Genomic DNA, 13,599 nt, shown 5'->3' on the forward strand with positions numbered 1-13,599 from the left:
AAGAAGAACCGTGTGCATGAAATGAAAAGAAAGAGAAGGAGATGAGCGGAGGTGTAAAAGTTGCAGAGAAAGTGCAGCACTAACCTGCGGGGCCTGGCGGCGGCTGCTGGCCGTCCTCACCGAAGATCAGCCTGAAGTCCAGCTCCTCATTCCCGCTGCAGTCTGCACTACTCATCGGCTTTGACAGCTCGGTTTCTGTCCCGTCTCTCCGCGCCGGCTCTCCCGCCTCTCCTCCAGCGCTCACAACATTGACAACAGGCAGGAGGAAAAGAGCTCAACTTTAGCACGGAGTTTCACACCTAATCGGGTTTAAGTCTTTTACTAAAGCGCGCGCGCTCCTTCTTCTTCTCCTCCTTCTTTTTCTCTTTCTCTCTCTCTCACTAGGTCTGTGTTCATGCAGAGTTCCGCTGCTCCTCTAAACAACTTTGCAACGGAGCCGAATATTTTCATCCGCGTGTTTATCAACACTGATCTCTCTCTCTCTCCCTCTTTTCTCTCTCTCTCTCTTTTTCTCTAACTCTCTATCTCTCTCTGTCTCGCGCGCGCGCGCTCAGTGTCTCACTCTATCCCAACTTTTACTTAACAGCGCGTGACAGGGCAGTTCCAGCCGTGACGTCAGCAGAGCAGCCGAGTCGGCACACAACACGGGCGCGCGCGCGCGCACTCGCTGACGCGCGCCCTCGCGCTCGGCGCCGCGCTCGCACTCGCGCTCGGTGCTCATGGGTACTGCAGTTCTCCCGTTATGGTGATTATGGGGAAATAAATTAATAAAAACATAAAAAATTAAATAAATAAAAACATAAATAATAATAAAAGGAAAGTAAATTGTGTGTGTGTATAAAAAGAGCAGAAATCATTTACATTACCATTGGCAATTTATACACACAATATTGTATATATCATATTATGCATATATAATTTGAATATTAATTAGTTTATATATATCATAAAAATGTGACATCATAATAAAGAATAAGTGGGTTCTTCATTTGTCGATGCAAAACAAGTGCTGACTGAAACAAGTGCTATTTTTGATGGAAATGGTAATTTATAATTTTTTTATTAAAATATCCTGAAGATCGCAGAAGTTAATACAATTGAAATAAATTCACAATACATTGCTTTTTTATTTTTTTAATTGTATTGTTTCTGTACAGCCAAATGATCCACATCCCCTGTGTCAATATATAGTAATCCCCCGTTTATCGCGGTTGTTACGTTCCAAAACAGCGACAAAAAACACGACAAACGGAAGCCACTCCAAAATAATTAAATAATTCATAATTATATTTTTATTAATACATTTCATTATTTCAACATGAAACGCCATGTCTATCGTACTATGGTCTATCGTATTATCCGCGAGAGACCGGGAAAATGAGCCAAACTAATTAGCTATGTGGCAAAAACAATTGCGATTAACCGGGTGCTTTGAGATTCGAACCGCAGGAAAGCGGGGGATTACTGTATAATGTTTTCTACGGTCTTAACCAGAAATCATTGATCAGAACATTAGCAAGAATTAAACAAACATATTCCTGAGACTTCCTGGCAGAAAATGTCAGGTTTGATTCAGAGTGGTTAAGCGTATTGTTTTTGTAGAGTGCTGAATCACTTCTGGACTTGATGGTGATGCTTCAGAGAGGTGTCTCTTGAAAATCTGGTGAGGAATACAATTGTGACTGCCTCTCTATCACAGGGAGGGATACAGGAAAGTATTGCAGTAAGGTTTGCTTTCCACAGACGTTTTACTAAAGAAGAATGATCAGGTGGTATTTTCCAAGAAGATGATGCTCCACCAAGTCAATTAAGATCATGTTTTGGCCTGGTCAGGGTTCTGATTTAAGGCTTTTTAGAATATTAGGTCTCACATTAAACAAGAGTAACTGGGAAACAGGTTTTAACTGCTCATCAATTGTTTGAAGTCAACACTGACTGTAGTAACAGTGTAAATTAAATTTTTCTTTGTTCTTTTAGTCTATTTTTTTTTTTTTTCATTTCCTGTCCAAATGATTTGTTCATATTTTCTGAACATTTATTTGACCAAAATCTGAAAACTTCATTGTGTTTTCTGTTTTGTCCTGAAATATATATTTTGTCATTGCTCTTACAAACCATTTTGTCCTGGTCAAGGTACACCAAGTGCATAACAAATTAGCTTAGTCTGTCCTAAACCTAATGCATGGTTTTGAGAGGTCGGAGGAAACCAAAGAACCTTAAAGAAAACCAAAAGGACATAAGGAGGACATTCAGTAACCTGAAGCTCATGATCGAACTGGTGAGCCTTGTCAGCAATGCTAAGTACATGTTTCTATAAAATCAATAGAATTAAAACACCCTTTTGTGTTTAAACGCAGTTTTCCGCAGCCTAATGCAACATTCTTTCTTTCTTTTTTTTTTTTGGAGAACAATAAATTCTGGGAAGGCTACATGTACTATGCTCTTTGCTGATAAAGATGCTTAATAACCTTATAAACTTTATTGATAGCGTCACTGGTAGAGGAGAGCGAGAGAGTTAAAAGAGTGGTGAGATTAAAATAACCTAATAATAACCTTAATATAACCTAATTTTTATAGCTAAACAGTAACGGAGTAATCAGTGTATTGTACACTCAGAAGCAAAGCTATGGTCTTTGACGTGATACCATTAAATTAGTATTTTTACTGTGTTCAGTTCTGCTGTAAAATAACAATACACTATATAGCAAATGTATAGGGACACCTAAAAAATGTGAATTTTGAACCCATTTCATTCCACATTTTGTCCCATTTGCTGTTTTAATAATCTCCACTTTATTAGGAAGATGTTTCCTAGATTTTGAAGGGATGTGGAGATCAGGTATTGATGTAGGTGAGGAGGCCTGAGGTGAAGTCAGCATTCCAGTTTAGTGCTCCATAGCGGGTCATTCAAGAGCTTCCACTACAACCCATGTAAACTATATATTCCTGGAACTGGCTTTGTATACAGGGGCATTGCCAAGCTGGAGCAGGTTTGGGTCTTCTAGTTTATTTAAAGGGAAAAGTTAATGCTACTGAATCCAAGGACATCATGTACAATAGTGTGATAAAAGTTTGGCAAAGAACCACACATGGCTGGGAAAGTCAGGTGTCACAATATAGTGTGTGTATATATATATATATATATATATATATATATATATATATATATATATATATATATATATATATATATATCTTAACTCTATTCATACCACTTTTTGAAGGTATATCACATGCACATTAGTTAAACTGTTGGTAAAAGTTACTAAGATGGTCCAAGTTTAGTAATACAGAAAAGTGGAGTTTAGTTGCTTGATTTCTGACATTGTGTTTTGAAATAATGTTTCATAAACATTAGTTGTTCTGCCATGCTGAATTCCTGTTGCATACCATATATGCACAAGTTTGAAAATGTATTATTTGACTAACCTGTGCTAAACAAATGCTCCTGCCTGATCTGATATATTTTGGGAGCAGAAGAAATTCTTCTGTTGTTCCCTTGTAACAATAAGGGAAGAAGAACTCATTTGTACTTGTTTTTTATTCAATTTCATGATATTCAATAAATATGGTCATACCAACATGGGTTAACAAGGTTAGTCCAATTTACTACTAGAAACTAAAAATTCTAAATCCACTGCACTTATCCAACTGCACGTCTAACATAAACACTGCGCTTTGTAGACCCGGAGAACAAAATCTCACACCCACCTGAACCTGGAGGAGGGTTGATAAGACCGCTATTTTTCTGTTGCAGTTTTACAAACCTTGCTTGGGTTACACACTGTGCAAAAAAGCCACCCACACACTTGCACACCTATACAAATTAAATGATATCAGCCGGATACCTCATTTATTGATAAGGCTCTCTGCGTGATGGAAGAAACCTGAAGCATGAATTTATAATGCAGTAACTGATAAGGATATCAGCTAGAACACTGTTTTTCTCTTTAGTCTGTCAGGCTGCAGGAAATATTTGTAAATGGATTTTAAGATTTATCCAATAATAACCTTTAGGTCAAAGAAAATACAAGTAGAAATTATAACAGAAATAATTTGTTAAATATGTGTAATCTGATCATTATAAATAACTATAAATTATTTGTTCATTATTAATCTTAATCTAAATAAGATCATTTTTTATAATTATATACCACAGCATTGTTGTGTTTATTAATTCAATTTCTATAACAGCAATTCAATAACAATATATAACAATAACAATAATGCAGGCTGTCATTTAAATAGCAGGTTCACACACACACACACACACACACACACACACACACTATCATTTTCATAGTAACAGCTCATTTACATAGTAATATATGGATGACACTTGACAATTTATGTTTAATAATTACAAAAAATTATAAAAAATAAAACAAAATAAAGTGCGTTATTTAACAATATATAAAATCAGTGATAGGTATTCATTCTTTTTGTTTTTTTTTTTATACATTATTTCACTTTTAAGTGTCACTGCTGGAAGTTTTCTTCTTAATAACCTGCCATTGCATGTGCATAATATTTTTATTAATATTAAAAAGACAGAAGAGAGACTGGTGAAGGAACAATTGTGTCTAGTTGCCACAACATAACTAACAACAAGAACGTGTATGACAGATGCTACACCACATTATACATAACTATAAACAGATACAAACACTGATGTGGAGTTTATTTATAAATACAATATATATATATATATATATATATATATATATATATATATATATATATATATATATATATATATATATATATATAAAAATTTGTGGCTTATAAGGAAAAATGTGGTGCTGATATTTTTTTATAACAGCACACAACATTCTATTTTAGTCTTTAAACAGTGTATATGTCAGGTAGTATTTATGTATTGGTAATATATTAATAGTTAATAGTTAAATGTGGTTTAAGTAAAAAAAAAAAAAAAATTACGTGACCATTTTTAAAAGTTATATATTTAGCACATTGGATTAAAAAAATCCAATGTGCTAAATATATAACAAATACACTAGAAAGCATTTAAAAGTAAAAAGTATGCATTTATTATCATTTGTTTAGATTTTTAAATAAACATCGTTTGAAAGTAAGCATTAATGCTAATTATGATATACAAAGGGGGAAACAGACTGATTTTAGCATAAATACAAGAAATCCCTGTATATTTGTATATATAATTGTACATTTCATCAAACAAAGGAACAATTTACAAAATTGGTTTTCGTTGATGATGATGGTGGTGGTGGTGGTTGTAGTGGTGGTATCAGTTGGACTTGTCCATATTACATGCTCAGCACTTTATGGTGTTCATGGCGTCTGTGATCAGGTCACAATGAATTTTTAGGTCTTAAATATATACGGTCATTCAAGGACAACACCACGTGTTACGGCATAGTTGTTCAGGGAAGTTGAAGTCAGAGTTGCATGTACACCATGCAAATTTAGAACTGATGATGATGACATCCAAGACTAATTAGTTACAGCTACTGTAGTAAATATGACCGTGGAAATATTATCAGTATGGGGAACAAAAACACAATGCAAGGTGTATCAGCACTTTCTTTACTTTTAAAACCAGACTAAAACGTGCAGAGCTGGCGTTTTCTTATCAGGGCTCCGCAACAGGGAATTTACAGACACGGGGAATGTTTTTGTTTGACGCATGTGGGCGTAAAAACGCAAAAGTTCACATATGCATGCGAAAACATCAATATCACATTTCCTGTGGTATTAATTTCCTCTGAGACGTGCTCACAACCCAACACATTGAACATCGAACCTTATTGAGCACCTTTAATAGCACTATGTGGGTTGCTAGAAAGTGGCACAAGTCAGATGGACATTGCTCTTTGCTGCAATAAAGTGGACTTTTAAATGTATATTTAACAACAGAACAATTTGTTGCCTCATTTCGTTGTGCAGCATCCTGTCTGGAATGTCTTCTGAATAACTAAAATAGTGAATATCGTTTATATTTGTTAACAACTTTGTAATATCCTTTGTGCATGCTTTGCAAGTGAGTCGTTCGATCGTTCTTAGTGCAGCTTTTGTATTAATTTTGTCATAGTCTTTAGTTTAAAGTAATGCAGTATGTCATCACATCTTATTTCATCATACCATATCTTGTTGGAAAGTTGCCCACTCACTTATGAAGACACAAGCGTTAGCTCACACACACACATACACACACACCACACACACACACACACACAAAAGCACACCGCCTACACAAGTTTGCAAAGATCGAGGTGTTTGCTTTGTGCACTTAATTTACAATTCACAATGCATATTTAAGAATTGCAAGATATGCTACAACCCTAGACACTATTCAGCTTCAGTTTTTTTTATTTTTTTATAATAAAAGAATAGTCATCTTTTTAGCTTTTCAGAGTGAGATCTGCATTCAGTGTGCACTGCAATGAGGGAATCCTGTATGAGAAATTTCTGTTTACTCTTATCTCGTTTGTAAATTATTGATCTTAAACATTTACAGCTCAGAATACCGTGTCTTATCGCGTCTGATGACCTTTGAGGGAGCAGGATAAAGAACATGGTATCCGCAAGTTTGCGTGGGAGGTGTGATGTGGTTTGTGATATTTTGTTCTTGTAAAGAAAGTCAACAACAAAAAAAGCACTTTCTCCTCTTCTGCACATCGAGGTTTGGAGCGAGTGAACGATTTCACCTGTCATTTCACTATGATATATATTTTATTTCATAGTTCTCTTATTGCTATTTCCTTTAGTGCACATTCTTGCATCTAGCACAGAGATAACCCTTTTGTCCTTCTACTATTATGGTGTACATTAAAGTGAAAATGTGGTCAATAGCATTTTGAGAAACAGATTGTACACTGACAGCCTGGAGAATCACTTCAGTTTATGTACATATGCACTTCTGTGAAAAAGAACTCAAATGAATCAATAAAATAAATAAACAAAAAAAGTGCAAACTTATTTAGACAAGAAAATATCTAAACCAGGCAGTTGTCACAGAATGTCACATATGAGATAAGTCTTACATAAGTCCTTTTTTCATTCAGCTTACAGCATTTAAATATGCAACATATATGTATGAGACTCGCAGAACCACTCCTAAAATATCATAAAATTACATAACGTAACCATTTCCTTTTTCTGACTCGAGGTGAATGAATGGTTTGGGTTAATTTATACTGCCATCTAATGTTTGTGTTTCAAATAGCAACAAAATAATAATAAACGAGCAAACACACACACACACACACACACACACACACACACACTGACCAGGTATAACATTAAAAGCCATTAGAGTTGAAGAATTGAAACTTACAGTAGCACTATCAAAGGGTGGGCTATATTAGGCAGCAAGTGTACAGTTTTTCCTCAAAGTTGATGTGTTGGAAGCAGAATAAATGGGCAAGAATAAGGATCTTAACATCTTTAAATGAGCTTGTTGGGGGTTGTGGGGATGCAGTGGTTAGTACTTAAAAATATATCTAAGGAATGGCAACCAGCAAACTGATGGCAGGGTCATGGCTCACTGATGCATGTTGGGAAGTGTAGGCTTGAACAGCTTACTGTGGATGCTGCTGCATAGCTGTAGACCATACTCTAAGGTGGGAAGTAATAAAATACAAATACTTTGTTACTTTACTAAAGTAGATTTTTCTGTTATCAGTACTTTACTTCACTTGTTATTTTTCAGACAACGTTTTACATTCACTCATTACATTTTTACACAAATATGTGTACTTTCTACTTCTTTCATTTTCAAAACAGGCTTTATTTTTAATCTATTTGGTGAAATGTCAATATTTTTCTTCCCATTGCGCACCATTTTCATCCCATCAACATATTTCCTGGCTTTCATACACCAGGCTACTTTACGAAGCTAACAATGAGCAGGGCAGAAGGCAACAAGAAGTATGGCGCTAAAGTGGATGAGACAGAGGGAGTCAGTGATGTAAACATGACCGGGAACAGAAACATTCCTAATCATGATCATATTTTCTCCGCTGTGTTCTATATGGTGGATGTTCAGCCTGGATACATTCATTAGGTAACAACATTTCAAATTGTCCGAAATAAAAAATACCTCTTTTTTGATCATACAAATAAGAGCAATACATCATTGCTGAATCTGTAAAGGGTCTATTATTTGTGTGCACTTATAATAACAACAAAATTCTGTGCTTTTGTAAAATGAAGAAAAGAGAAAGGTTGCGCTCTCTGCTGGCTCTGTCATCTCTCTTCACAGACACAAATAAAACAACCTGTATCTCAGTGAATACTTGCCTCACAAACATAATAATACTTTTAAATAAACCGAATCACATCGAAAACAAATATTCTTTGATTATGTAGTCCGTATGAAAGTTAGAAGAGTTACAGTATCACCTCATTAACCAGCCGTGTGAAAAAAAGCAAGGTTCTGTTTAGTATCCAGATGATTTACGTAATTTAAAGCACCATAATTACTTTAAAACATTTACAAAAATATTTTGTCTTTACTGCCCACCAAGCCCTTTTGTGCTACCTTGGCAATAATGGGCTTATGTTTTAGCAGGTCAGGCCACAGGCTGTCTGCACACCATGGTTGTGCTGCAGGCCTATTAGGAAGACCTGCTAAAAGAGTTGGACATGGGAGACACTTTGGGCGATCAAGAAGACAGAGAGTGTTGCTGTGCAACAGATTTAGTTCCCAGGGCGACTATAGAGACCGCTAGGGCCATTGGCCGGTCCATGGCCACCCTCGTGTCTACTCAAGAGCACCTATGGCTCACCCTGTCAAACCTTTTTGACAGGGACAGGGGCTGTGCTGCTGGACGCCCCTCTGGTCGATAGGTTCCAGGAGGCCAAAAATCAGTTGCCAGCGTAATAGCGCATTCCCCCTCTTAGGGATTCTGTGCGATTGTACAGATACAGGACCATCTGGGGACCTCGCCGGAAAGGAGCGCTGGGGCGGGCATCATATACAGTGGAACCTCGGGTTACTAACGCCCCGGCATACGTATAATTCAGGTTACGAATCACAGTTCATCAAAATTTTTGCCCCTGGTTACGAACAAAATATTGGGATACGACCGTTGCTCACCAAAAAAATCGCAGGCAAGTTGGTTGTTTTTGCTCTATCCACGCAGCTCGTCACATCAGTTAGCGTCCTGTGTCCCTAGCGAGAGCATCGTGTTACTTATCCGCTTGAACTTTTCCCGGCAGCAGCGTAACAACTCGTTAGTTGATGCTCGTGGAATGATGAGATGGACAACATTAGCCGATGCATAACCACTTTACTTGTTTTTATGAAGATAGATTAGCAGGGTTACAGTCTTTTCCAGTACAATACCCATAATGAATTTCACTCTGGACTTCAATACCAACTGATAGTAGCCTTAAAGAAACAGCTCTCATTTTCCCTCTAATGCAACAATTGTCTCAGCGTTCGTGTTAATAACACTGTCTTTAATATTCTATAATATAATATATAATAATATATAAATAATATAATATAATAAGATTCTCCTTCAAACAATAACTCTCCTCCTCCCCTTCTCTGACGTCGTCTCCTGCAGCGAGTCTTCTCAAAGGGAAAGTACCCGGTAAAGATGTTTTCCTCTTTTGTATGTTTTTATGTGGTATGATTTTAATATAACATGTTAAAAGTAAATAATATTAGTGAATATTGGCTTTATTTTTATTTAAGTAATATTTTTGGTTGTCCAGAACGAATTACCGAAGTTTCTGTTCATTATTATGGGGAAATTTGTATCGGGATACGAACTTTTCAGGTTACGAATAAAGTACCGGAACGAATTAAATTCGTAACCCGAGGTTCCACTGTACTGAGCTCAGGGAGCTGGTTCGTTAACCCTGCCACTTTCAGTGCTTCAGGGCATGGCCAGCTCCAGCGGATGCTCTCCTCGTTTTACACCTGGTACCATTGCAGATTTGCGGTGTTCGCCGCCCCTGCCAGACATGTATCGTTGGGTACTGTGCACTATAGACAGAGGCTATTCTGTCAGCAGCAGCATCCAATTTGGTTCCACTTGGCCTCCTGCACATGAGACCCCTCTTATGGTGGCTCAGGGCCTTAGGGTTCTCTCTGAGGGTCAATCCACTTTGTACGATCAAGGTCACGTGGTGAGCCCTACATGCCTAAGATGTGTGAAGAGATCCTGTGTTCCTGTCTCAGGGCCCCGTGCTGGGAGTTTCTGGTTGTCGCGTAACACTTACGACAGATGCGACCCTTACAGGCTAGGGAGCAGTAATGAGTGGCTGCTTCACCCAAGGTTTCTAGGTGAGGCCCGGTCAGATGTGGCATATCAATTGTCTAGAGATGCTGGCGATGTTTCAAACTTTAAAGCATTTTCTTCCAGACCTCAGAGACCACCATGTGTTGGTCCGTACGGACAACACTTCAGTGGTTTCCTACATCAACCACCAGGGTCTGCAATCTTGCCTCCTGTACAAGCTGGCAAGACAGATCCTCCTGTGGGCCCAGGGGAAGCTGCTCTCCTTGAGGGCAGCGTATATCCCAGGCCACTTAAACGAGGGAGCAGACGCCCTCTCGAGACAAGGGCAGAGGTTGGGGAATGGTGACTTCACCCGTACGTGGTGGAGAAAATCTGGGAGAGATTCTAAAAGGTACAGCCACACAAAAGGAAGTCTCAATATGGTGTGTTAAAAAACATGTTTAAAAATTCAGCTTGCAGCGTGGCAAATGTTGATCTATGGGCTGGTGACACAAGGTCTACAATTGAGACAGGAGTGGGAATGAAAGTCACATAAAGTAGACAGGAGTACATCTGCTGCCAAGACTGTACATATCGTGCACTACAATATTTGTTGCACCCCACTGACTACAAAATGATTTCCCAAATAAGAAATAGTGTTAAATAGTGCTGCAGGATACCATAATGTCCTGTGTGAGAGGGCTTGTTTGTGGAGTCACAGGAAAGGACTAAATGGTCAGTAAGCGCAAGGCCTAACTGTTGGTCATAGACATTCACAAGCACCTTGCTTGAAATACATGACAGATCTAGGGTAAGCTTTAATGTTGATCAAAGCATGGTGTAACAAATTTGTGAGCACCCTGCTTGGAGAACACAGCAGCCCCGAGCATGACCTTTCATTTTTCAGACCCCTCGGCACTTCAGACAGACAGAAAAGACTGAAAGAATAAAAAGGAAATGTACTAATGGCACACACAGACACACAGACACACAGACACAGACACACAGACACACAGACACACAGACACACACACACAGACACACACACACAGACACACACACACACACACACACACACACACACACACACACACACACACACACACACACACACACACACACACACACACACACACTTTGTCAGATAACAGAAGAATGAAACCAATACTTTGACACATAAATACATGTTGGGGTAAAGTCCAGCAATGTCATTTTAGTAGTGTTGTTTTGGCTTTGGCTCATCCTTATACCAGTCTGCACATTTCTGTCATAATACAGACCCACAAAAATATTATTCCACATGCTACACAAAGTCTTTGATTTAAACTTAATTTTGGTTATGTTTTATGTGGAGTTTCAGTCCATTACCTCCCTGTATCGGTAATGGATTTCCATCTCCCAAAATCTCGGCTTGGACTGGCTCTGCTTAATTGCCCTTATCGGTAAATGAGTTTGTGAAAGTGTGTGCATGGACTGTTGTACCATTTACAGTGTGTCAAAAGAGTTCCTGGGATCCACTGCAATCCAGGCCATATATATATATATATATATATATATATATATATATATATATATATATATATATATATATATATATATATATATAGTCCTTTCACGACTGTGCTGAAATGGCTTACTTGCCGTTTCCTTAGCAATTTTGCTATGGGGTCAGGTTGCTATCCTGATGCCCACCCTCCTTCTTTCATAGCTTTGGGACAGTACATGGCGGAGTTCTTTTTTCCCTATTCCCACAACTGAGAACTATTGGGGGTTAAGGGCCTTGCTCAAGGGCCCAAGAGAGAGGCGACTAACCACTAGGCTACCCCCGTATAATATAATATAATATAATATAATATAATATATAATATAATATAATATAATATAATATATCAAAGCATTATATGAGATTTATATAGAGTTTATATGGAATTACTTTTTTTGAAGCAAAAATATATTCAATCACAGTAGGTCTGTCCTTTCTCTGTCCAACAGGGGGCAGACAAAAGCCAAGTAAACAGACATGCAAAGCTCGTAACAAACTCTATTCAAGGACACGTGAAGCCCAGGCACATTTGACCAAATATACAAATAAAAACAGGCAATTTTCAATGAATAACAAAATGTCATCAGTGCAGAATGTAGTGCCTGGCAAATATCTGTGTCCTTCCACAATACAATAACACCTCATGAATGAGGGGGTAAGCAGGGAATAGTGAAGAGAGACACATGTACACCAATTCTGGCTTCTTCTTCTAATCTGTGTAAAGGTGAGAAATGAGAACTGAGTGGTAATAATAATTACATGGGGAATCAAAAGATAGCAATAGCTGCATGTGCTAGGGGGGGAATGAACTAAATAAAAAAGGAAGAAGCCCTATTAGCTGAATATAGGACACTGAACTATATATGAGCGCATTTTATATGCTCATACTTAAAACAAAAATCCTTTGTGACTTGTGTATGAATGTATAAATGTTTAGTAGAATAAAATGCTTTTCTGAATTAAGTATATGATGGGAGCAATACCAATATAATCAACATGCTTATCCAGCACGTGCAGAAATCGAGTTTTAAATCATTCCTATGACTTTATGGTAAAATTGCTAGCACTATAGTTGGCTGGAAAGCATTAGTAAACCCACTATAATACAGACATGACAATGTATAATTGCATGCTGTGTATGAGTGTGGGTGTGCGTTTGTGTGTGAGAGAGAAGAGAAAGATGGAGAGGAATTAGAAATGCCTGCTGAATTATCTCAGCTCCACACAGGAATACACAAGCTTCACACCCACAGAGTGCAGAAGCCAGAGTTAATCAGGCAGCTGATTAAGTACTCCTGCTGAGAACTAATGTAACATGAACACCACCATGGGCATGCCTACAGCCTTGTAATACGTATTAATTATATGCTTTATGCTGAGTATGCATACATAATGTGTTTAAACTGAATATCTTGATCTTTTTATACTGATCCAAAATGCTTAATTTTAAACAATTGGTTACACACTCACTTTTATTTAAAACATATTTATGCTTAATTGTTGGCATGTTCAAAGAGAACATCAAGGAATCATATATTTTCATATTATAGGTTTAATACAATGCCATTCTTTTGTTTTAATTAAATAATGAAGTCTACTTTATCCCAATAATACAATTTGAACAGTGGAAAAACCCATGATAGCACTCTTAGCATGATATGTGAATTCTATTTCATTTCTTCAACCTCACTGGTGTTCCTTAATTTATTCCCAAATTTGGTACGATCTGCTAATTCCCATCCACCTGCCACCTCTACCAACATATGACAGCTACCATCTGGAAGGGAAAGGGCTAACATGTGTAGTAGTGTTGCTGTGATTGACAGAGCTCTGGCAACA

General features: G+C 37.6%; 1 protein-coding gene across 2 annotated transcripts in view; it reads right to left on the minus strand.

Annotated features, from left to right (window-relative positions):
* The window catches only part of nfatc3a (nuclear factor of activated T cells 3a), an 80,790-nt gene extending 78,230 nt beyond the window's left edge, over positions 1-2,560 (minus strand). Inside the window, exon 1 of one of the 2 annotated variants that reach the window (XM_046840171.1) lies at positions 85-2,560. Coding sequence is in view for 1 of the 2 variants with exons in the window: in XM_046840170.1 (XP_046696126.1) it covers positions 85-175 (91 nt within the window). In the remaining variant the exon portion in view is untranslated. The remainder of the gene's footprint in view (positions 1-84) is intronic. The other variant, XM_046840170.1, reaches the window with a different exon arrangement.
* Between the last annotated feature and the right edge of the window lie 11,039 nt (positions 2,561-13,599).

Source organism: Silurus meridionalis, chromosome 26 (assembly GCF_014805685.1).
Source record: "Silurus meridionalis isolate SWU-2019-XX chromosome 26, ASM1480568v1, whole genome shotgun sequence".
Lineage (NCBI taxonomy): Eukaryota > Metazoa > Chordata > Actinopteri > Siluriformes > Siluridae > Silurus > Silurus meridionalis.